Consider the following 24,669-nt stretch of genomic DNA (forward strand, 5'->3'; position numbering starts at 1 on the left):
CTGAAGAAATTTTCCCAAACTGTGAGACTGTGCCAAAATTTCACTATTGCCTAGACCTAATACTGTGATAAAAAATGCTTCTTAAAACAGAAGCAGATTTAAACTATTGCAAATACAGCTACAACTCTTTCTATGTGAGTTCAGCCCTCTATTAACTGAAAATGATCCTGGAATCTAAGTGGATTACCAAGATTCTTTTATCTCCTGACATTCATCTTCCAACCGAAAAAAGTAACACAAAATTTTGGTTATGGGTTTGGTTAAGGTTTTCAGTTTTTTTTTTTAAATTAAATTATAACTTACAATATTTTGATTGGGTGACAATAAGTAACTAATATACGCTGCTGGATTATTACAAATGCAACAGCCCTTCGCTGTTCTTAAAACCCCTGGTTTGTAGGCTGGTAAAGTCCACAGTAAAGCAAATAAAAAGCAAAAAGATAGAAGTAAAATGGTCCTCAAATCGGTTTTTCAGTATATATCTAACTGGTTTCCAGACACAAAAAACAGCAATATATTTTCCCGGCCACAATAATGATTATCATTATTATTTTAGATTATTTTCATTTCAGAGGCTATATTAACAGCTAATAACTGATACTATATTCATAATGATAATGTGATATCAAACTCCATACAATTCTGCTGTAGTATAATTATGCACACAACAGAACTTCAGGCATTATCCATATTTCTCCTACTTATGTGTCATGGTTATGAGTTTCAGCCAGGTTTTGGTTTGTTGGACTTGGTTAGTTCTTGTTTAGTTTTCTTTCTTTATTTTTTGGTTTGTTATGTTTAGTTCTGGCTTGACTCCCCTGGGTCCAGTTCCGCCTCAGTCTCCACACCTGTGTCTAATGAGCGCCCTTTGTCTTTCCTAACTTCCCTACTGGCTCGTCTGTTTATCTTCCCATTAGTCATCTTCTTGTTTCGTTTTCATGTTGTGCTTCAGTGTTCCTTTGTGTGTGTATTTTCTTTGTTTGTATGTTTTGTTTATTTTTTTTCTTGTAGTGGAGGATTTGGTGTTAGTTGTTGGGTTCCTGCTAAGACAGCATGTTAAAGGAGCATGAGGCTCCTTTTAAGAAATGAGACTCTCTAGCGCCACCCTTCGCCACGACGGCCGTCGGGGGTACTGCAGCCAACAGCGAAGCCAGCACGGGAGAACGGGGAGAACGTACATGCAGCGTCATGTGACGTCACATCCACAGGACAGCGCGGGAAATTCCGGCCCGGAATTGCAGCACATTTTGCAGCACACAGCCTGTTCAAGGCAACGGAGAGATACACTAGAGGGCTCATTCTTTTTGGTTTGGAACGCTTCATCTGACATTATTACTAGAAAACTTAAAACGTATATGAATTTTTTTCATAAATCCTGCCTCAATCCTGCCTCATGCTCCTTTAAAGAACTTTACTCGTTACTCCTGCCTCCTCACATTTTCTCAACACCTCACCTTATGACACTTATGACAAAGTGCTCATGTTAGCATTTTTTTTACAGGTCACCATGTAGTGATTACAATTCAACTTGAGAGTCCTGATGTGCTGTTTATGGTATAGCTAAAGCAAGCCATGTATTTTTACTTGCATGTGTGAACATGTAAAAGTGACTTGAAGAAAGAAATAAATAAATCATTAATTCACTGTGTGAATAATTAGTGTACCGAGTAATGAAGAGCAAAAAAAAAAAAAAAGTATACAGAGTTAAAACAAGGAAAGAGGATGTAGACCATTTTTTACAAAAATATATGCCATAGTGGATGAGTAGAAGTCATAAGGACAAGGATAGGAGAGGAGGGAACACAGTGGAGAGATGGGCAGAGTTCATTCCTCTCAGGGCAGCACTAAGAAGAAAAGTTAGACAAGGTAATTATTATTTAAGCATTTGTATGAATTTTAACCAGCTCTAACTGTTCATATCAGCAAATTTTCCCATATTTCACAGAAAAGTATTTCAGCACCTACATTGTATACAATTTATTGTACACACGTGTATATAGCCTTTAAGTCTTTTGTCTTGAAATATTCTAATGTCTTACCACCAAAGAAGAGCTGGCTGTCTGAGGTCAGAGGAAGTGGGATGCTGGTGTGTGCTGTGGCTCCTTCGTCCTTGTCTACAGTGATGCCCAGATGATCTTGTTTGGATGTCAGCTCCACAGAATGCCACTGACCATCGTTCAGACCTGAACCTGAACGCATGAACACATAACATAGATCACATCAAACCGACACTTGGTAAGTACAGTAGCCCAGGATTTAATTTTCTAGGTGCAAGATAGTGATTTGATGAATAAGAATGAGTTTAAAAAAAAAAAAAAAAAAAAACTTTTACCAAAACTCATTCAAAATGACACAATACAGGATCTGCTAAAGGAAAAAAATAATACAGGCTTCTGGTCTTTTAAGTGGATTTTTTATTTATTTATTTTTTGCTTCTCGTGGCTCCCAGTCCTACGCATTTTGGATCACCACACCTTCCACCTTACAGATTGGATTCAGCCTGCTTTAGCAATACAGTAGTAAGACAGTTGGCAATAATTACTAATTTATTTATTTGTTTGAATGCTTTCCTGAGTCATTGGTCATCTCAGGGTGTGGTGTTGCAGGGAATCATCTAAAAGATGCGGGACACTGGCCCACAAGCACAAGACTTGAAGAGCCCTGGTGAAGGGGACAGATGGAGGAATTTTCCAAATTCAATTTTACAATTTACAAAATGTTACGGTATTCTCCAAATGCTTAGAGGGAGTTTGTCATCCTTAAACCTGCTACTGTACTGACCTAAAAACTACTAAACGAAAAAAAACAAGTTTAAAATAAAAGTGCAAAAATTTAATTAAAATTAGTAAAAAATTAATTGTGCAGTCACAACTGATCATAACTTGACGTACCAGCGCTGAGCTCCAGGAGTGTCCTGCCAGCTTTATTGATCTGAAGGCGAAGCCGGGCCTCACTTAGGTACAGGAAGACCGAGCTTTCTTGCTGAATTTGGAAAAAGGTCAGGAGCAGGCCTGCCCTGTTCCATGTCCTGAACTGTAGTGTTATAGAAACAATCCCCGATGACTCTGATGTCAGTCCAGGCAGCTGGAGGAAGCTGCTGGAGTCAGTGAATGTCACAGCAACTGAAACTGGCTCGGAACAAGAAAAGGTCACATTGCCCTGAAAAAAAAAGAAAGGAGGCATGGGGGATTGAGAAAAAAACCATGGTTAAGAAATGATGATGGAGAGATGATAAAACATGAATATTCATACGGCAGCTGATCCAGTTTGACTGAATGTCAGAGGTCCGATGAGAAGATAACAGAAAAGGGACACCTGTTTATTAATATATTTAGATTATTTTCCATTAAAACTTAAAGCATCAGGGTGACACAGTTTCTGTACTTACTTCACTTTCCCACGTTGCATTTGGAAAGCTAAATTATGCAACAAATTAAACTTTTCTTTAAACAATTATACTCAAATCCTTATTTTGGCTGAATATAAAGAGAAACAAGCAGTGAACAGGTGTAGACAGAATAATTTACATGAAATCTGTCACGTTTACATAATCAGGACAAATCACATCATATGAACTTTCCTCATTCAAGTTTTTTCTGTCCTACTTCTCATCTTCTTGTGCTTCAGGCTTTATAATTCAAGAAATGTAGATGTGATGATGCTGCAGATGATAAGAAAGGAGATTATGATAATGCAAATGATGCTGATGAAGGCAGTGGGTGTAAAATCAGAGACCTCAATGATGCAAATGATGAAAACAATCAGGCAGACAGAAATATTCATGACAGTGATCATCAGCACCATAGAGACACATGGTGCAAAAAAAAGTCATAAAAAAATCTGAATATAAAAGAAGATATTCTAAGTTTCACTCAATACAAATTGATGTACTGATCAAAGATTATACCTGAATGACAAATTCATCACAATGGACAAGACAAGACATTGGCAATGCTTTTTGAAAAACCCACATTGAGGCTTTATTTTATGGCAACATGTAACTTCTGTGAATCACAAAGCAGAAAGCAAAGTGCACTCAGGAAAACAGCCACAAGAGTCAGTGTCCATAGCGGTGTTCACGTTGCAGCCAAGCACACACACAAAGGAAACATTTAAGATGTAAAATGTTTTTCTCCTTTCTCGGAGGTGGTAAAGAGGTGAGACAGTGGTGAGATGAGCCCTGTGTGTCAAGGAGAGCCACAAACCCACTGCTCTTATGATGCTGCTTTGTTGTGTGTAATTACACACTGATGCAGCACTGAGCCACCTCTGCTTGGTCTGTGTGAGCTTCTGACGGTGGTTTAACAAGGATTGATCTTTTGCGTTGATATGGTGCAATCTCCTTGTGAAAAGGGTTTAACTTTAGTAAGTTGAATGTCAAGCTTTGCAGAATGGATGTGATTTTCAGCATTGTGAGTTTTTTTCAGGTTCGAAGTAGCAATAATCACAAATAAAAAAAACAAAAGTAAATTTAAATTTAAGTAAATTTAATCAAATCACCTAACAATTTAACACTTTATTTTTCAATACACACATATTTTCATTACAACTTTTTCTAAAATTGCAAGCACTTTTTGGTACTTTCATTACTTGGGCATCCGTCTTGAAAAATGTCATGCATATGTTTACCGTATTCCAACTATTTTTACTGTTAAATTTTTGTTACTTCCACCCCTAACGGGTCTGTTCTGAGTCTACACTAAAACATATGAGGTAAGAAAGTACAAATAGAGACAGGTGATGATTGGATGTTATGCTCAGGTCATTAGTTTCAACATGTCACAGTTTGAGCTGCATGCTGACACATGAAGGGATGGGATGGGTCTTATGTGCTTTTAACCAGAATATTGTAGGTTTTGTAATTTAATAAATATAGAACACAGTTCTACACCATCCATATCTGCATTGTAAGGAGGTTATTACAGCACTAGAACGGTATGAACAGGAACAACTCAATGTGTAGACAGTGTAGTCTAGTGATGTCAAGTGAAGAGTTGACAACCTTACCGTTAATACAATAAAACCTTTTTTTGAGTAAGAAGCCAATAAGCCATAAGATCCCTTTATCTCATTATTAGCTCTTTCAAGTTTAAAAATGTAGAAAAGGATATTTTAGCTGCTCCCATCCAACAAACCACAGTTGTTACAACAAAATGAATCAAATAGATTTTAGGTCTGATGTTTTATAATGTTCAGTCTTGAGAAAATACCACAGATCATCTTGTATTATAGATATCTCTCTGTCACTGTTGTGAATTTTATAGTCATAGTGGCAGCATATTGTGTGGTTATACAAGACAAATATTCTAATTTATTCACTGTGATGTTTAACATGGTTTCTTTTCAATTTCTGATTGCAACTAGGGCTCATTTCCATGATTCCCATGAGCCTCAGAGCCAAAATATAATTCTGTACTGTTCAGAATGCTTTTAATAGTCGGGGGGTAACTACCAGTTACCAATACAAATGTCAAAATTGAACCGATTTTAAGCTTGTAAATGTACAAACTGAGGTTTACAGAGCTGAATCTGGAAGTAAACACATTCTGTTTCCGTTCATAGATCAGCTTCTATATTCTTCAAGCCCTAAAGGCATCGTTGGACTTTCTTTTGGACTCTTTCTTTTATTCAAACTATATCATGTCTTTTTTTTTTTTTTTTTAAATCAAGGTTATTTTTACCCCCGCAGATTCAGCAAGAAAAGCGGTGTGCAAATGAAGCAGCAGAATGAATGGCAGCAAGCATTGTCTTTGATGACAGACTGTGAAATGCCAAAGGTTTGTTTAACAAATGTACATAGCAGCAGCAGATATAAAACACAATTCCTTTTGTTTTACTGAAAGACTGATCTCTAGAGCAATTTATAGTTGAATAAAAAAAGCCTGAAAATGAAACAATTTACAGAAGCAATATCACTAAGCTGAGAGCTTATACTTTTAATGCCTGACATTTGGAAATAACACACGGTTTTAAACATTTAAGTGTTAATTATATATTGAAATGAAAAACACTTCTAATTTTGTATTTAACAATTTGTAAATGATTCTTTTTTTCCATCATTATGAATAAATAAATAAGGAATGTGTATGTTTTTTTTAATTTAGTTGCTTATCTTTTTCATTATTTTTCAGTTTGTATAAAACCTTTTTTTTTTTCCTTTTTTCGATTATGGGGGAGTTTCAGAAGTCTCAGAAATGCATTTATCAAATATGATACATCCAGCATTACAGGGTTAAACATCTTGACAAAGGAATTTATCAGGACCACAAGGACCTCATGGCACAAGGGTCCAGCACAATAACCTGACATGACACTTAACCCATTACTTATCTGTGTGATTCAAAGTTTGATGTCTCAAAAATGTTGAGACACACAGCACTTACCACTACAATGACCTGTGTACTGCTCCGCTTGGCCAGGTCTATCAGGTTAAGATCATTATAAATCAGGTTTTCGAGGCAGCCGTGAAAGTTCCTGTTGGGGAGGATGGGTTTCTGTAGTCCGTGGCTCTGGACAGCTGCCACACTCAGCTACACAAGACAGCAGCACAAATGATGAATTAAAAGCAATAACAAAAAAATAACATTCACCATCAGAGAGATTTAAAGGTTGCTTTGTTAACATTATTTTTTTTAATCTTTTATAAAAATTGGCTAAGTTCACCAAATCCTGCTACACCATTATGTGCATAACAGTCAAACTTGAGAAAATATGACTCAGGCTATTATTTTTAGAGGGTGAGGATATTTACTTCCATTGTTCATTTTAGGTCTGCAATACGTAGTAAATATATAGTCACAGTCTTCTCATAATGCACAAACAGATACTGGCACTGAGGACACAAAGAGATAAATCAATACTTTTTTATTTTGTCCCATTCTTTTCAACAAAAAATATCCAAACATGTGGATCAATACGAGTTATATTTTTCCCTTACAAAATTTTGGACAGGCCAGGCCGAGTCCTAGTCCCTATCTTCTTCCAGAGTGTTGCTATGTCTTTGTCAATTTGAATGGGACTTTGCATTGTCAATTCCAAAAATAAGAAAAAGTAGATGTCTCTGGAAGAGATGTGGTTTTAAAGGCATCATGTGGAGCTCTGAAGTCTCATTGTGCTTTTATGCATTAATGTTGCCATCAGATGAGTTAAAATCCTCTTTTTCCAAGGACACTGATACCACCCCATACCTTCACAAGTCCTAGCTTTTTCAATGGTATTTTCTGATGATGAGAAACTCCATAAAAAAATGTCTATGTAACCATTAAATAACTTATATTTTGTTATTTTGACCATCAACTCGCCTCTACGAAGTTAACATTTTAGGTGTTTTTTAGGCACAGGACAGTTTTGTCAGACATTTGTGAATATAACTTCATATTGTAGTCCTAAAACAAAAAGTCCCATCATTATCCCTTGCTCATCCACATCATCCACTAATGAATGTTGGTTTTTTCCATGCGCTGGAATTTTTCTGATTTATTGAATTGTTAATGATACAGTGCACTGCAGAGAGAGAGAAATATACATATATCTTCCAATGTTTTGCTTTTGCATGTTTAACATTTTTTACTCACACATTTGATGACAAGATAGGCTTTTGGAGAACTGTTTTTTTTTCAGTAGCCTACAAATCTGATCAGAATACTGAACGATTTTTACTTTTCTTTTTTTTTTTTTAGACTTAGGGTTAGGGTGGCCAAAAAATGTCAAAGGGTTATGTTATGCCACAGCTTCTGAGCTGTTATCCACCTCAACTACCTAAACAAAAAACTTTTTTTTTATAATATGTCCCTTTTTAGCTCACAGTAAAGGCTCTTGTTGGTTGATGCTAAAATGGACCTACAAATCTTTTTACTATTCAAGAAAAGGTTTGCAATGTCTGAACAGAGTTGAAGATAAGCAGGTGGTTGACCTGACTATCTTTGTTTGATTCCATATATGAATGAAACAAGAGATAAACAACAATAGAGTCGGTGCCGGAGAGGCATCCTCACCGTGTGGACGTGCCAGTGGCTCAGCTCAGCTGGTACGTGAACCTGCTGGGTGTTTTTATCCACAGTGAGGTTGAGGTGAGTGCTAAGCCGCTCCAGCTTTACATGGTGCCAGTGCTGGTCATCCAGCAAGCTACCCAGAGAAACAAGAAGCTGACCACCAGAGAGGGAACTCACACCTGTGACACAGATGCAAAAAAGAGAAAAACAGCTTTGTCATGTTGGATTTTGCAAATACAAAATGCTAAAAACTCTATTGTGTACTTTCTGATGAGTGTATGATTTATTTTTCTGAAGTGTGACATCTCAATCCTATTCTAATATAAAATCCTGAGTGTCCACCCTTAATGAAGCATGACTAAACCTGTATAAAATGTCTTATTTCTAGAAGTGAGAAAATTTAGGAGGGTTTTTGTTACACCTGTCAAAACAATATAAGTCACACACTCAACAGCTTGCATGAAATTAGATCATTTTTATTTCAGACAGGGTGCCCACCACCGAGGTCACCCCCTCTCATTAGAGAGCTCATATCTGCGTGCTGAAAGGGAGGAGGACAGAGTGCAAGAAATGATGATACCGCAAACTGCTACTAGAACATAATTAATGCAGACTCAACATCAGCAGGTCTAAATTGGCGGTTCCATCTCTGCATGCACTGATCTGTCAGAGGAAAGAGTTTCTGCTGATGAAACAACGGACATCAGACAGAGAGATATACACCTGGTGATCAATCATAGAGGATACTTTCACAGTCACAAGCAGAACCTCAGGCATCTCCTTCAACTTTTCTGAGGAGCACCAAGTTGTTCCTAAACTAGCCAGTAGATCCGTATTCTGCCTCAGTGCCTCTTTAAAGTCGGACACATTCAAAGCATTTCACATCGGAGGCCACCGTCAAATGTCTTAATTAGATACTTGAACCACCGCAAGTGGAGTGTAGCAACATCAAGTAGACTGATAAATCGACGGCCATGCCTTTTTCCTTCCACCTCAACAGAACAGAAGCAGCAGAAGCTGCATCAGTGCAGACGCAGCACCAGCAAACTAAAAGCAACAATCCCCTTATTTCCAACTAAGAAGCCAGGTCTCAGAGTTATAAGTGCTATTTGTCATCAAAACCCCTTCTTACAGAGCTGCAAACGTACCCAGCGCATACTGAGCTCACAGCTCCATGAAGCCAACTTAGCCATATCAGCAGTGTCAAGCAAAGCTGCTCACCTGAGCCAAAAACCATAGCAACTGTTACTTCTTTTAATAGTCGCAATAAAAATCAACACTTTAGTTTAAGATGCAACAGTAAAATAGAAAGAAAACTACTGTGAGCTTATAAATCAATATAATAAATGATTTGAGGACACAATGCCATAATTTGTGGGCTAAATAGGACATCTTTTTTCAAAATGGACATAAATTCACGTTAGTATTCAGTCATTCTCTGGTGTCCACTAAAAAGAAAATGAAGTTCAGTCGTCTTGATTGAAGCATTTGAGATGCAGAACTTTAGAACTTAATTAACCTCCTAAAACCTGGCGTAAACATGTGTGGACTTATCTACATCAGGTACATCATAATATATAATTTCTTAACAAAGTGCCAAAGCAACAAGAAAAACAAAATGCATCGGGTCTGACGTGGTTAAACCTCTGGATGTTAGACGAAATAAAATAATTCAAAAAATAAACCTTGTACACCTTTATATTAGATTATTCCATAATTTCGCTTAGCAGGGAAGATACGATGGATACGAAGTGTCAGGCCTGGGTATTTAGTGTTTAATAGTTACCGTCTGGGCGCTGTACTAGACAGTCCTGATTTGTGAGGATTGGTTTTTTTGTCTTTAAAGGAGCTTGAGGCAGGATTGAGGCAGGATTTATGAAAAAAATTTGTATACGTTTTAAGTTTTCTAGTAATAATGTCAGATGAAGCGTTCCAAACCAAAAAGAATGAGCCCTCTAGTGTATCTCTCCGTTGCCTTGAACAGGCTGTGTGCTGCAAAATGTGCTGCAATTCCGGGCCGGAATTTCCCGCGCTGTCCTGCGGATGTGACGTCACATGACGCTGCATGCACGTTCTCCCGTGCCGGCTTCACTGTTGACTGCAGTACCCCCGACGGCTGTCGTGGCGAAGGGTGGCGCTAGAGAGTCTCATTTCTTAAAAGGAGCCTCAAGCTCCTTTAAAGCTCTCCCGTCTCCATAAAGAAGCTCTGGATCTTTTCATATTGATCATGGACTTGTCTGTTACCTTTATCTGACTTTCATGTGCATTATAGTGCATATAATACCTTCCCTCACTTCCTGTTTTTTTCTGTGTTACGACAACTCTCCATTTTCCGCTTTCCAAGTCTTTTTCCCTCACATTTCTTTTTGAAACACATATATACTGTACTGTGCCACAGATGGAATCAGCAGTATGCCGCTTATTATACAAAGAAGTACAGTAATTGTCATTTGCAGTTTCAAGCTACACTGAAATTATTATAGGGCTCTTTGAAAGTGAACATTCCAAATTCTCAATATAAATCAATCAAGACAAAGTGGTACAGAGTAAGCACATTTAAAGGTAATCACCACGGTTCATTGTCTTCTACTGTCTTCCTGAGGTGGTATAACAGTCCACAAACAGTCAATATTCAGATATCTGGGAGAGGATCTAGTTACAGGTTCTGTCACTCTTTACAATGAGAAAAAAAAAATCGGATTTTGCAGGTTTAATTAGGATAATGTCTGATATACTCTTTCTAGTCAGCAACCTTCCAGCATATCCTAAATAGCAACAATGTAGAGAAAAGAAAGCCATTCATTTAACATTCAGCCTGCCATGCATGCCTTTCTGATGCCTTCCTAATTTAGTCAGCAATACTTAACACCATTTGTCCAGAAGGCACTGGAGCAGGACACAGTGGCCCTCAGTGCATTTACTGCTGTGTATTACAGCTGCCTTGTGACAGTTCACAATTGAACTAAATTATGAAGCAGCAGGCTACATTATAGCATGCTGACATTTTGATAAATGCAAAGCATAAAGGAAATGAGGTAGTTTTGGAAAGCAGACATAAATCTTAATGAGCCAGTCAATTTATTCTTCCTGCCTGGGCAGCCTCAGGCCAACAGAGAGGGTCTAACTGTCTCACTGTATATATTTGTTTGCTCGTCTGTTTGTCTGCTTGCTCATTGTGTGTTAGTCTGTCCGTGCAAATTATCTATGCAAATGTTTATGCAAATATGTGTTACCAACCATAAGACATCACCTCTGGCTGAGTTCTTTATGTGTTTAAAAGTTTTAGGTCTGTGATTCTTATCTTAACCATCATTATCCATCTTTAACTTCTCCGGACCTCAGTTAGCTTGTTTTCGTAGTAATTGACACGTCTCTGTTAAAAGGAAGAGCGCAACTGGCAAGACCGGGTTGTCAAATGGGAGCGATGAATAAAGAGAAATTCAACATTACATACTCTCCCATGGAGATAACACTTCTTTTTTTTTTTTTTTTTTTTATTGATCTTTTTATAGGAAACAACATACAATGAAAACATGGAAATCTGTAGTCAAACACACGCATTATACATTGTCTCCTTTTTTTTTTTTTTTTTTAAAACACACAAAACCTAACTAAGGAACAGAGTCTCTGTAGCGTTAAATAATAAATAAACAGATGAGCAAGAAATGATCAAAGGAGGAAAGTAATGTATGAGCAAAAATGCATACAAAAAACAAATGCAGTGGTGAATGTAGATGCCCATAAGTGATATCCCATTAACTGGAAATAAATAAAACATAAAAAAAAACAAATTAAGGAGATGAAAAGAAAATTAAGGGAGGGGGGGGTCAGTCGGTGGGTAGAGTCTTCAACGCGGTAAAGTGGTCTATGAAAGATTGCCATTTGCGAACGAATTTAGCTGCGTTGCCTTTTAAAGAGTATCTCACCTTCTCCAATTTAAGAAAAAACATAACATCACTAAGCCAAATAGAAATAGACGGGGACTTGGGGGATTTCCATAGAAGTAAGATACGACGTCTTGCTAAAAGGGATGTGAAAGCCAATACTTCTGACTGTGTGGGGCTGATATGTGAGGAGTCAACAGTGAGTCCGAATATTGCTAAGAGAGGGGCCATAACAACTTTTTTACCCAGAACTTTAGACATGATCACAGAATAATCACTCCAAAATTTCTGTAACCTAGGACAGGAGAAAAACATATGACTTAAATTGCATGGAGAACCCTGGCATCTGTCGCATAGGTCTGCAACATTCGGATATATTTCCGATAATCGGGATTTTGATAGGTGGGCTCTATGCAGCACCTTAAATTGAATAAGTTCAAATCTAGCGCAAGGCGTGCTAGATCGTATGCTACGGATAGCTTTATCCCACAGCTCCCCTGTGAAGTCAAGGCCCAACTCTCGTCCCCAACCCTCCCGAGCTTTATCTACAGAATGATCATCAAATGTCATACACAGTGCATATATCTTAGATATCAGAGACTTTTGACTGAGTTTCATTGTTAGAAGATCATCCCACGGTTGGTTAGCAGGAAGGGAAGGGAAGCATGGAAACAGAGCAGAGGCGCAGTGTCGAAGCTGGAAGTAGCGAAACAAATGGGAGGCAGGCAAATTGAACTTTGACCTCAGATCTGAAAATGTGGAAAAGATACCATCCTTATATAGATCCCTGAAGTGCTTAATGCCACGGTTGTACCAAATCATAAAAGTGGTGTCTACTAGTGATGGAGGGAACAGATGATTCTTAGTAACAGGTGTATAGATGGATGGAGAAGCAAATTTAAAGTGGCGCCTAAACTGTGACCAAATCTTAAGGGAGGAAAGCACCACAGGGCTATTTGTAAACTTAGAGGGATTCAATGGTAAAGAGGAGGAGAGTAGGGCCGTTACAGAGGATGAAGAGAGTGACTGAGCCTCCAATCTGCACCATAATAACTCAGGAGACTGAAGCCAATAAATTAGTTTGTGAATATGCGCTGACCAATAGTAAAGCATAAAGTTTGGTAGTGCTAGACCCCCATTAAATTTAAATTTTTGGAGAAGCGAATACCTCACTCTGGGTGTCTTACCGGCCCATAAAAAGTTGGAAACAATTTGGTCAAGTGATTTAAAAAAAGATTTTGGTAGAAATAAAGGAGTGCATTGGAACAAAAAAAGAAATTTAGGCAATACAGTCATTTTCACTGTGTTAATTCTTCCTATCAGTGACAATGGTAGGGAGTTCCACCTCTGTAAGTCCGCCTTCACTCGAGTTACCAGTGAGGAAAAATTAGCGGTGAAAAGAGAGGGCAGAGTGCGGGTCACATTAATCCCTAAGTATCTAAAGCCTGACGGGCTGAGTTTAAAGGGGATATCAGATTGTTTGAGTTGTAAAGCAGAGGAGTTTATGGGGAAGCATTCACACTTGTGAAGATTGACCTTATAGCCGGAGAAGGATCCATAATTCTTCAACAGAGATAATATTGGTGCGATGCTGGTTAAAGGGTCAGATACATATAAAAGGAGGTCGTCTGCATAAAGTGACAATTTAAGTTCCACATTGGACCTAGAGACTCCGCGAAATAGAGGAAGAATTCTTAAAGCAATTGAAAGTGGTTCGACGGATAGAGCGAATAGCAAAGGGGAGAGAGGGCAGCCCTGTCTCGTGCCACGTGATAATGTAAAATAAGTGGAGTAGTTGTCATTGGTGTGAATGCTGGCCTGAGGGGAAGTGTAAAGAAGTCTAATCCACGATATAAACCTGTGTCCAAATCCGAATTTATGAAGTGTTGCAAAAAGATAGTTAAATTCGACATGATCAAAAGCTTTCTCAGCATCAATTGCGATAACAACTTCAGGGAGTGGAGAAGAATCTTTAGAGAGAATCACATTAAGAAGTGTACGAACATTATAGAAGAGCTGGCGTCCCTTGATGAAACCATTCTGCTCCTCAGATATGATGCTAGGAAGGATCTTATCAAGACGAATTGCTAGTGCTTTGGCTAAAATTTTGACATCTACATTCAGTAAAGACAAGGGCCTATAAGAAGTGCATGATTCAGGGTCCTTGTCCTTCTTCAAAAGGAGGGCAATAGACGCCTGCATTAAAGAGGGAGGCAATGAGCCATGATCAAGGGACTCATTGTACATTGAAAGTAAAAGGGGGGCTAATTTGTCTTTGAATTTTTTGAAAAACTCAGCTCCGAACCCATCGGGACCAGGGGCCTTGTTGCTTTGCGTAGCTTCAATGGCGGCAGCAATTTCTTGCAAGCTGAAAGGAGCATCGAGGCCATTAGCCACATCCAAATTAATAGTAGGGACAGTGATATTATCAAGAAAGGAGGTCATTTCTGCTGTGTCAAGTGGAGATTCTGACTCATAGAGAGAGGAGTAGTATGATTTAAAAATTGTGTTGATGGCGATTGGATCGGTGGTAAGTGTGCCATTAGAATCTCTAATGCTGGGAATCAGTCTCGACGTTGCTTGCCTTTTTAATTGGTGAGCCAATAACCTGCTTGGTTTATCGCCGTGTTCATAATAGTTGGCATGAGCGCGTAATAGGAGCCGTTCAGAATCGGCTGTCGCTATAAGATCGAATTTTGACTGCAAATCAAGCCGTTGTTTCAGTAAACTCGGACTCGGGTTAACTGAGTTTAGTCTGTCTGTGTCCTGAATTTTAGATGTGAGCTCCTGTAATTTAGCCCTGCGGATTTTACTGGCGTATGCTGAATAAGAGATAATCTGTCCTCGCAAATATGCTTTGAGTGATTCCCATACTAGCGAAAAACTGGTAGAATCTGTTTTGTTTAATGCAATGAAATCATCTATTGAAGCAGATATAGAAACATTAAATGCATCGTCGGATAAAAGCAATGGATTAAACCTCCAGGGAGAAGAAAAACGGGGGCGCTCAGACCATGTTATATTCAAAGTTAGAGGGGCGTGATCCGAAATAACAATTGGGTGGTATACGACAGAAGTAACTTTGGGGAGAAGAGAGCCATCAACAAAAAAATAGTCAATACGTGAATATGACTGATGTACTTGTGAAAAAAAAGAGAATTCCTTATCTCCAGGATGTGAGAACCTCCACGGATCAACAAGCCCGTTCTTGACTGTAAAATCGGTAATAGATTTTGACATAGAGGATTGAGTCAAAGTACGAGGATTCGAACGGTCCAAAGAAGGATTAATAACACAATTCAGATCACCGCCCAGTATTGTAATATGCGTATTTAAGAAAGGGAGGTTGCCAAACAGCCTATCCGTAAAATTGGGGTCATCAAAATTAGGGGCATATATATTCACCAACAATACAGGGTTACAGTATAGAGTGCCCGCAACAATAAGATATCTACCATTCTTATCGGATATTGTCCTGGAGACGGAGAAATTGACTCTTTTGTTGATCAAAATTGCTACTCCTCTAGACCTAGAATCAAAATTTGAATGAAAAATATCACCCACCCAAGCTCGTTTGAGTCTGAAATGATCTTTATTTCGCAAATGAGTTTCCTGAAGGAAAGCTATGTCAGTGTCCAGGCGTTTCAAATGTGAAAAAATCTTTGATCGCTTAATTGGATTATTCACACCTTTCACATTCCAGCTAGTGAATGTAATGTTTGATCCAGTATCAGGCTTGCGCAGATTACGATCGTTCATAGGCATTCTCTGAGAGAAAATAAGACCGACTCACCCACCACCAGAGGAGATATAAGGAAAAGAGGTAAAAGGGAAAACCAAAACAAACAAAACTCAGGAGTATATACATACCTACAGAGACAAAAAGCCAACATCCCATAACCCCCGCCCACCCACCCAACGCACATTAGATGATCCCATCCCCAAACGATGGAAACAGCCGTGCTGGCTTCAAAGGAAGCCATTCTCGAAAAGAGATGCTTTCGACTATAAAGCTAAATACAAAAACAAAAACAAAATTAGCTCCTGCAGAGTTAAAACCTTAAAAAAAAATAAAATAAAATATGAGGCATATGAAACCATCAATCTGAGGCATTCTGACGATCGCTGTCTTGTCAGGGTAACAACAAACGTAAATTAAGGAGATCTTTGGCCTATAGAACAATAATATATACATATATGCACTCACACACCCACACAGACACGCACACACATGCACACAATTTAAGCAAAGACAGGGGTGTGTGCATATTTTCTAATCAAGGCATCATACCAGAGAAATGATTAGGCCATCAATTTAAAACGGTGTTGTTCCCATTGATAGTTAGAAGAGAAAAGAAAAAAAAATTAATAAATAAATAAAAAATAAAAAATAAAAAATTACGACATAAAGTCCCATTTTCTGAATTGACTCAGTCACTCACCCCGGGCCAGAGTCCCGCACGGACATCAAGCTGGATAAATCGTCCCAGAAAACTAGCTGGTAGTCACTTTTTTTATTTTCCTGATGAATGCCAGGGCTTCATCTGGCGACGTGAAGTCCCGCTGCTGGCCGTCATGGGTTACACGCAGCCGGGCGGGGTACAGCAATCCATACCGGACTCCTTCAATCTCCCGCAGCTGACGGCGCACGTCATTAAAGGCAGCGCGCGCCCGCGCTGTCTTGGCTGTGTGGTCCGGGAACACGGAGATGCTCATACCCCGGACTTTGTTCTGCTGCCGCTCTCTCGCCTTTCTCAGGATGTCAGCGCAGTCGGTGTAATAATGGAGCCTTGCCACTATTGCGCGGGGCCGCTCCCCGGGCTTCGGTCTCGGCATGAGGGTGCGGTGGGCTCTATCCACCACCGGCTCTGCGTCGAGGGAGAAGGCTTCCGCCAATAGCCTGGAAACACCGGCTGCAGATGAAGAGTCAGGATCCTCCTCCGGGACGCCAATAATCCGTACGTTCTGCCGACGAGACCTTGACTCCAAATCCTCGCATCTGTCCTCCAGCCTCACATATTCTTTCGACAAGTGATCCACTTTTTTCTGGAGAGCAACGATGTCGTCTGAGCAGCTTGAGAGCGAGAGCTCGATCCCAGCGACCGTGGTCGCGAGACCCGCGACGTCCGCCTTCATGGAGGAAATACTGCCAGAAAGATCGGCTTTAAGGGAAAGCAGCTCGGACTTAATGGACGTTAAATTCTCGGTAAGTGCTGCCTGAAGCTCTGACCGAAATATAGCTGCAACATCATTGCGGAGAGCGGAGAGGAGTTCGGTTTTAAGCCGGCTGAACTCCGCAGCTGGAACCTGCGCAGCGCAGGTGCTCTCCGGAGGAGGAGAATCACCGCGGGGCGAGGAGACAGCATGAGCAGCAGGCCGCGGGTTAGCTGGAGGGTTATTCCCCGCTTTAATGGACTTTGGAGGCATTTCCGTGGTAAGTTGTCGAAGTAACCGCGTTGAAAATAATTTAGTTAAAACCAAAGCCGTGGGAGTGATGCAAAAAGTGCCTATAAATGTTGAATTAAAATTAACTCTGCAGGAGCTCCGCTAATCACGTCTCACCCCATGTACAGCTAAGCCGGAAGCCCGGAGATAACACTTCTAAATGGTTCTTTTTTTTGCTCTGTTATTTTGATCCTGTCCTGTCCTGTCCTGTCTAACAGTTGACCAATAGAGAAACATACTAAGGCTTAGGGTAGATACTCAGAGCCATTCATTGAAAGTACACAGTCTGCAGACCGCAGACTCCAGGGAGGGCCAGAAGCAGGGAGGGAGTTTTTGGCAGCAATGAGAAAAAAGAAGATATAGAACACGCAATTGCAAAAATAAGGAGTAACATATGAGAAACGCTAACTATGTTGAGACAATGGGGGAAAAAAACACATGCACTGTAAATGAGGATTTAGCTTTTTTTTTAGTTGAGTTTTTTTTTAGATATTGTACAATTATCATAGCTAAATCTAATTTCTGATTGCTTATGCAGATGACACCATATTATATAAACAAGACAACATCAACAATTACAGAATATTTCACACTATTATAATTTTGTTTCAAGGAAGAGTATAACACAGCTAACTTAAGGGAGGTTTGGAGGATGGAATAGCATGAAGCCATCAGTTTCATTTCAATTATTTATTAAGAGGAAAGCACCAGAGTTCTGATCTAATCACTCAGGATGCTTTGGCTAGTGTGGAGACAGGATAAGGAGGCAGCAAGAGACTGGGAAGACATGCAGCAAAGGGTCACAGGCTGGGATTTGAATCATAGACCGTTGGAGGACAGAAACCTTCGAATATGGGGCGCCAACTCATCAACCTGACCTAAAGAGCCCCCCAGTAGCTTTGAAGGTGACATTCCTTTCATAAAACACAAAAGCATCTTAGGACAGATTCAGGGTTTGCCTACTATAGTAAGTGTCAAACTTATTTAATTTTGTGTGTGAACAATCAAAATAAAGCTATTTGTAAATCAATTTTCAACATGTATGCACTTATGAGCTCAAATACTAAAAATGAATATATACAGTACACTATGCAAGGATACTAAAAACATGACTTTTAAAACACTGTTATTAAAGTAGTGTAAATTCACCTATCTGTGACCTCCTAAGAAGTTTTAAATTAAAAATGCAGTGAAAAATGGAAAGAGAGAAAGTAAAGCCACGGTTTCATAAATTTCCAAGTTAATGATTTTCAGAATGAAATGCCAAATATTAGCACAAGTGAATCTGCCATGTTTCCCACTGCATAAATTCCGTATGCTCCGTATTTTTACACAGTAAAAAGGTCCCAGTGTTGAGAAAAAGGTGAAACCCCAATTTAATGAGTATCATGATGCATTTCTAAAGCAGACGGCGGCACATCAAACTATGGTATCATACCTGAATATCTGACAGGTCACATCACTGTTTTACTTTCATTGAACAAATTCCAGTTTGAATTATATTCTCTTATATGCAAAGCACAGACACACAGGCGATGGACCCTGCGTCGACATCCTGACCTGCCAGTCATGCTGCTGCTCTCATTACTGTACGTTACTAATTCAGCTGTTAAAAGGAGGTTATTGAGAAGAGAGGATATATTCTGGGGAAGTCCTGCAGCTACAAGTATGAATCTTTATAACAAAGTGGTCCAGTTAATGATAACAATGAGCCATTCTCTGCTCTGAGATGCTGCGGTAATGATGTCCACTGCAGGAGTTTATTGAAAGCTCTAATGACAGCCCACATGAACTGTGCTGACCCCCAGACTCCACACAGTCGCCTTAGCTGATTGCACCCACTCCAGACAGTGTATTTCACTTCACCTGATGCCCCATGTTGCGTTTCATAAGCATCTGAGAAGTGTCTTGTCTTGCTCCTCTCTCCTGTACAAATTGTATATTTGATGGAAGCCACTGAATGGAGCACATGAGTCAGACGAGAATTTAGATATAAGAATTGAGAATTAAGTCTCCCTTGCATCCTGTGCAGACTTCTGAACCTACATCACTATATCGATGGCACCGGGCCAAAAATCAGTGTATATAAGCTTTTTAGTAAAAGGTCCAGTAGTCTGAAAACACAAGTGTTATATTATACAGACACTTATTTGCCCCTATAGCAACGCTTAGGCCCTTTGACTCTTCAGTTTCTCTCTAGTATCTTTACTGCTAGATTCGTTGTGGTGTCAGTAAAAGATAAAGACAAGAAGAGAAAAGAAAATCTGACATATTTGGGACATTTACAGTGAACAACTGAATAAGTTACATGCTCCATCAACACAAAACTCAGAGATGTCCTGACACATACAGTAATCCATCCTGTCGGTCAAACAGCAGAGCAGTCCGTTCAACAAGTTGTGCAGTGTATAGGTTTCTGTATTTAGTGTAAAACAAATCACTGTCCAGTTTTTCCTTTACGTGGCGCAGCTCATACACTTTCAGTTTGATGCATCGTTTTCACGCTAACTTAGCAGGCTTGGATAATCGACACATTAGGCCTACCTGGGAATTTACAAGCTCAATATCAATGTCTGATCTAAAGGGTTGATTCTGTATTCAAGTCTAATACCTGCAGGAACAACTATTCATCAGATTCTGTGGTGAAAAGAAAGGATCAACATAATCACATTTGTGTAATAAAATCAGCATATAAATGCACTTACTGATTTTGTGAATTATTGACTTTTTGTCATTTTTCATAAATGCAACATTTATTCAAATTTAATCAATAACTGTTGAATTGGTTTGATGTGAGACAAAAACATCCAATACTTCTCCCTGGTGGTATTTGAATTCTGTTTCACCATATTTTGGTCGGAAAATATGATCACATAAAAAAATCAACAAAGGATATTAGAATTTAATCTGAAGCTGTAAACATAACCTCCTTTGGAGCTATACGTTTAGTGCAAATTACTATGTTGATTGCCACATTCATTATCTACACCCGCTTACTCCTCAGGGTCCCATGGTGGCCTAGCCATGTTAGACCTCACCAGTTCATTTATCTTGCTTCATATTTACTCCTCTGGTGAATACATTGCATTTCACACTTCTAATCTCCTGACGCATGCTTGTATGCTTGCTGATAGCTGAGAAAATGCAGAAATCTTGCAGCGACATGTTTCTTTGGACTCCTGAGATGGAAAAATAGCAAAACTCTGCTGATTGCTTTAGATGTGAGATCAGCAGCTTTGGAATTACATGAACCGCTGACTTTTCTAACCACACTATTAATTTTCGTTTTGTTCCACTAGTTTCACAAAATAGAATAAATAAACAAAACCAAACCAAAAATAAAATTTAAAAACTACTTAGCGTGTCTCCTATTATGTAGGTCAAAGAAAGGTCGACGCAGTGTTTGGCCAGAAAATGGTACGTATCTCCATTTTTCTGACGTTAGCCTATAATTTGCCAATGAAAGAGGATAAATATAGCTTCCTAAACTCAGCTGTACATCTCCTACATCAGCATTTTCCTTGCACCTGTCACAACACCAGATATAACCTGTGCCGAAGCCAGTTAATGATATTTGGGCCACATCTGGCCCATGGAACACCCAATAACTCAATTTAAGGCCAGATAATAAACTCTTAGCCTCATTTGGTCTACATAACATTAGTTAGTCTCATAATTGAGTTGAATAATTGTCAAAATGAGCCAAATAATTGGCCTGAAACTGTTTAATCCCAATCATGTATAAACCCACTGCATTTTATTTATCCGCTATCATAAACAAGCACAACTACATGTATTGTTTTTCGGTGAGACTTTTTAGTTTTGAATGACAAAACAACCTTTCAGCCCATGCTAAAATTATTTTATGGCTAGTACACAAAATGTAGAGTTCATCTTCAACACATGCTGAATCCATCAGACTTTAAGAGAGAGAGAGAGGTAATCTGTCAGAGGGGTGTCAAGCTGTGAGAGAAACCGCAAGAAAGACAAAGTCCACTAGATTGAGAGAAAAAAATTGAAAAAAAATAATGAAAAAGACTTAAAAACAACAAAAATAAGAAAAGAGTTATGTTTTTCTCACATCTTTAAATCACTCACACCTCACTCATCCTCGATCAACTACAATACACCAACTTGTAACTTCATCTGATTGATGGTGAAATGTGCCATTTACCCCAAATCTTATAAAAAACGTATTAATTTTCTTTGAAACATTGCTTGTGACATGTGAATAAACAGAAACACTATACTGAACTAAATGGAAAAGTAGGAAGCGGCACAAGTCCCCTGCGTTTCCCCATAATTGGATCAGTGGTATCTGACAAAATCACATCTGACAAACAGCATACCAGCAGATGGATGGGGACTGACACGAGGCACACTTCATTTTATTTAGGGGACAAAATGTGCCAGATATAAATTCTATCTACGGAGACAAGATTGGGGAAGCTGTGGAGCCTGAGTGAGAGCATAATTATGCCTTACAGTTTGAGTATTTAGCTGACATTTATTCAGAGCAAAGAATAATGACTGAAATATAAATAAAAAGACGGATTGAGCTGCGCAATTTGTGATAGAGAATTTCCAGACTTGAATCAAAATATTAAAATTTTCAGTCTATTTGCATCCGAAGTTTTCAATTCCTGTCATTAATACAGCTTTCAACCTTTGCTGAAGGGCTTGATTAATAAGGTACATTTTAGCTAATAATGCCCTGTTTTGGGGAAAAAATGTGTTCTGATCTTGGTATAATGCATACATATTTTTCTTTGTAATGAGAAATGTCACATTGTTCTATTTACATTGTAGTTCCTTTTTTTATAAATAATCTCAAGTTTGACCATAATAACCTTTTCATTTAGAGTTCAAAGGGTTTCAGCGTTGATTTTTCTTAGCTTTTCTTGGAATTTCTTTATTGTAATTTGCGGATGAAAAGGGCAAGAACAACATCACACTAAAGGGCAATCTGAGCAAAAGTGATTGTAATTTGAACTGATCGTCACAAGGAGTATTTCTTCAAATTTTAAGAATTAGAAGAAGCTGTTTGCAGACAGCTTCTCAGCAATGGTGAGAATTATTGAGAACCAGGCTGTTGTTTTGGATTCAAAATGGCATTAACTTGTTTTAAGTTTGGTTAAAGCTGTCATTTAGGGCAAAATAAATATGTTTTTACCTGTCTTGAGGTGAAAGGGACACAACATTCACAGATTCAGTGGGGTAAATGCTGGAAAAACAAGATTAGCATGGAATTGCACGGAGGTGCAAATGTAACTTTTTTTTAGTAAACAAACTTTATTTCACAGCAGTTTTTTTTTTTTTTTTTTGCAATAAGACATTAACCAAAAATGCTTTTAAACCAGTGTTTCCCAACCCTGGTCCTCGGAGGCCAGCGACCTGCATGTTTTAGATGCGACCCTGCTTCAGCACACCGTGATGAAGTACATGTGTCATCAACAGAGTTGTGCAGACCTTGGTGACAAGCTAATGAGGACCATTAATTAGAATCAGGTGCGTTGGTGCAGGGAAACATCTAAAATATGCAGGACAGGGGGTCCCGAGGACCAGGGTTGGAATACCATTGCTTTAAACCACCACTCATGGACTTTTGTTCTGCACAATGCGAGTGGGAGGTCAGTGTCGCTAACCCTAACCTTGCTGGTGGTAGAGCAGCAGCTTTCCTTTCTCCAGCACCAGGTTGAGGCTGTGGTCTCTCTGTCCCTCTGCATGCAGCAGCGTCCCTGAATTCTTCAGAGTTTTAAACTTTAGAGCAATGATCTCCATCGCTGTCCTGCTCGGCCTGGCGCTCAGTCTGAAGACCAAGCTGCTGTTGCCGTCAAAACTTGTCACATCAGAAGCTTTAGGACAGAACAGAATGCAGTAAACAATATCTACACACATTGTACACAACTTTAAATGAGATAGACTTGTGTGAAACGAATGATCCCGATACAAAAGTGCTTATTCAACTTGGTAAGAAACATTAACAAGGTTCTTTCTGAATCCTTGCATGATGAATTTTTAAAAGGATCATTAATGCAGTATTTAATGCACAAAAGTTGGATTATTTCCAGAATAAAGAGCCTCACATTGAAAACACACAGCAAAAACTCAGGCCCTAAAGGGCCACAAGCTTATGTTCTCGTATTGTTGGTTCCCAAACCTGGATTAAAGGGGAGGGTTGTGTCAGAAAGCATCTGATGTAAAACCTATGCTTAATCAACACAAGGAACACAATGATACATTGTGGTGGGCCCTAAATAAAAGAAAAAGTCATGAGAAATTGCAGGTTTCCTTAGCTTATTAATTTCCTGATCTGATAATACATTTTCCCCATCAACATCTGCAGGCATTTCAGATACTTGGTTGTTAAATGAGACTTCTTTTGTCAATACTTATGATAAATATTACAAATATGAGCAGTCTCATTTTCTCTGCTGTGTAAACAAGGTAGAGGAACTGATAAAAAATGTTGTAAAAAGCGTTGTACAATAAAACAATTAACTAAAATGCTGCCAAATTCAGTCCTGCATTCAAAGTAATATAAATGACTAATCACTGAATGTTACTGAATGCCAAGCTGTTGTAAAATGAAGAACGTTTATTGTATCAAATTTTGTTGAAATACAAACAAATTGAGCACTTGAAATTTCATGTATTTATTCAGCCTCTTTATGGAGGTATGTTGATTTTGTTGAACACAGGCCAAAACTGCTGCAAACACAGGAATAATACTTACAATATCCACAGCCATAAATTTCCAGCCTGAGTCCAATTCTCCCAGCGGGGTTCCAGTCGAGCGGGATCAGACGAAGGTAGCGAGTAATCACTGGCTGCTCCAGTTTGTACTGGACCACGGTGTCGGCGTTAGTGTTACCAGGGAAAGCCTGAAATAAAAAGGAAAAAAGTTTTCCAACTTTAATTTGATATGACAGTCAGTAAAAAAAATGTAACGCACCTCTTGAAATAAACCTAATAGTCCATAAATGTAGTGAAAATGTTCTTATTTTAAGCAAAAATGTCTTTGCCAATGGGGTAACAATTCCTTAAAACCAGCAAAATAATCGAACATTGTCTACTTATTTTATTTTAAAAAAAAGGCTTTTTTCCTTTCTTGTATGTATGCACTGTTTTTAACATCCGATGTTAAGGTTAATAAAACTAAGATGTAAAAATGTGTAAACGTCTTGAGAAAGAAAAGCAGAATATACAGACAGACTCACATTAAGATCAATAGATTAAATAGAGGCCAGTCTATTTGTCATTACTTTAATCAGTAGAGAAAAAGTCTCCCTAAAAGTCCTGAGTCCTGCTGCATTTTTAAACTGATTATCTCCGATGATGTCTCTCCC

General features: G+C 38.8%; 1 protein-coding gene across 1 annotated transcript in view; it reads right to left on the reverse strand.

Moving 5' to 3' along the window:
- LOC133458594 (contactin-associated protein-like 4) overlaps positions 1-24,669 on the reverse strand; it is a 154,507-nt gene that overhangs the window by 70,575 nt on the left and 59,263 nt on the right. Inside the window, exons 5-10 of the mRNA XM_061738655.1 lie at positions 24,057-24,204; positions 22,972-23,175; positions 7,995-8,170; positions 6,384-6,530; positions 2,892-3,159; positions 2,040-2,189 (exon numbers count right to left, since the gene is read on the reverse strand). Coding sequence (XP_061594639.1) covers positions 2,040-2,189; positions 2,892-3,159; positions 6,384-6,530; positions 7,995-8,170; positions 22,972-23,175; positions 24,057-24,204 — 1,093 coding nt within the window. The remainder of the gene's footprint in view (positions 1-2,039; positions 2,190-2,891; positions 3,160-6,383; positions 6,531-7,994; positions 8,171-22,971; positions 23,176-24,056; positions 24,205-24,669) is intronic.

The sequence above is a fragment of the Cololabis saira genome, chromosome 13 (assembly GCF_033807715.1).
Source record: "Cololabis saira isolate AMF1-May2022 chromosome 13, fColSai1.1, whole genome shotgun sequence".
Lineage (NCBI taxonomy): Eukaryota > Metazoa > Chordata > Actinopteri > Beloniformes > Belonidae > Cololabis > Cololabis saira.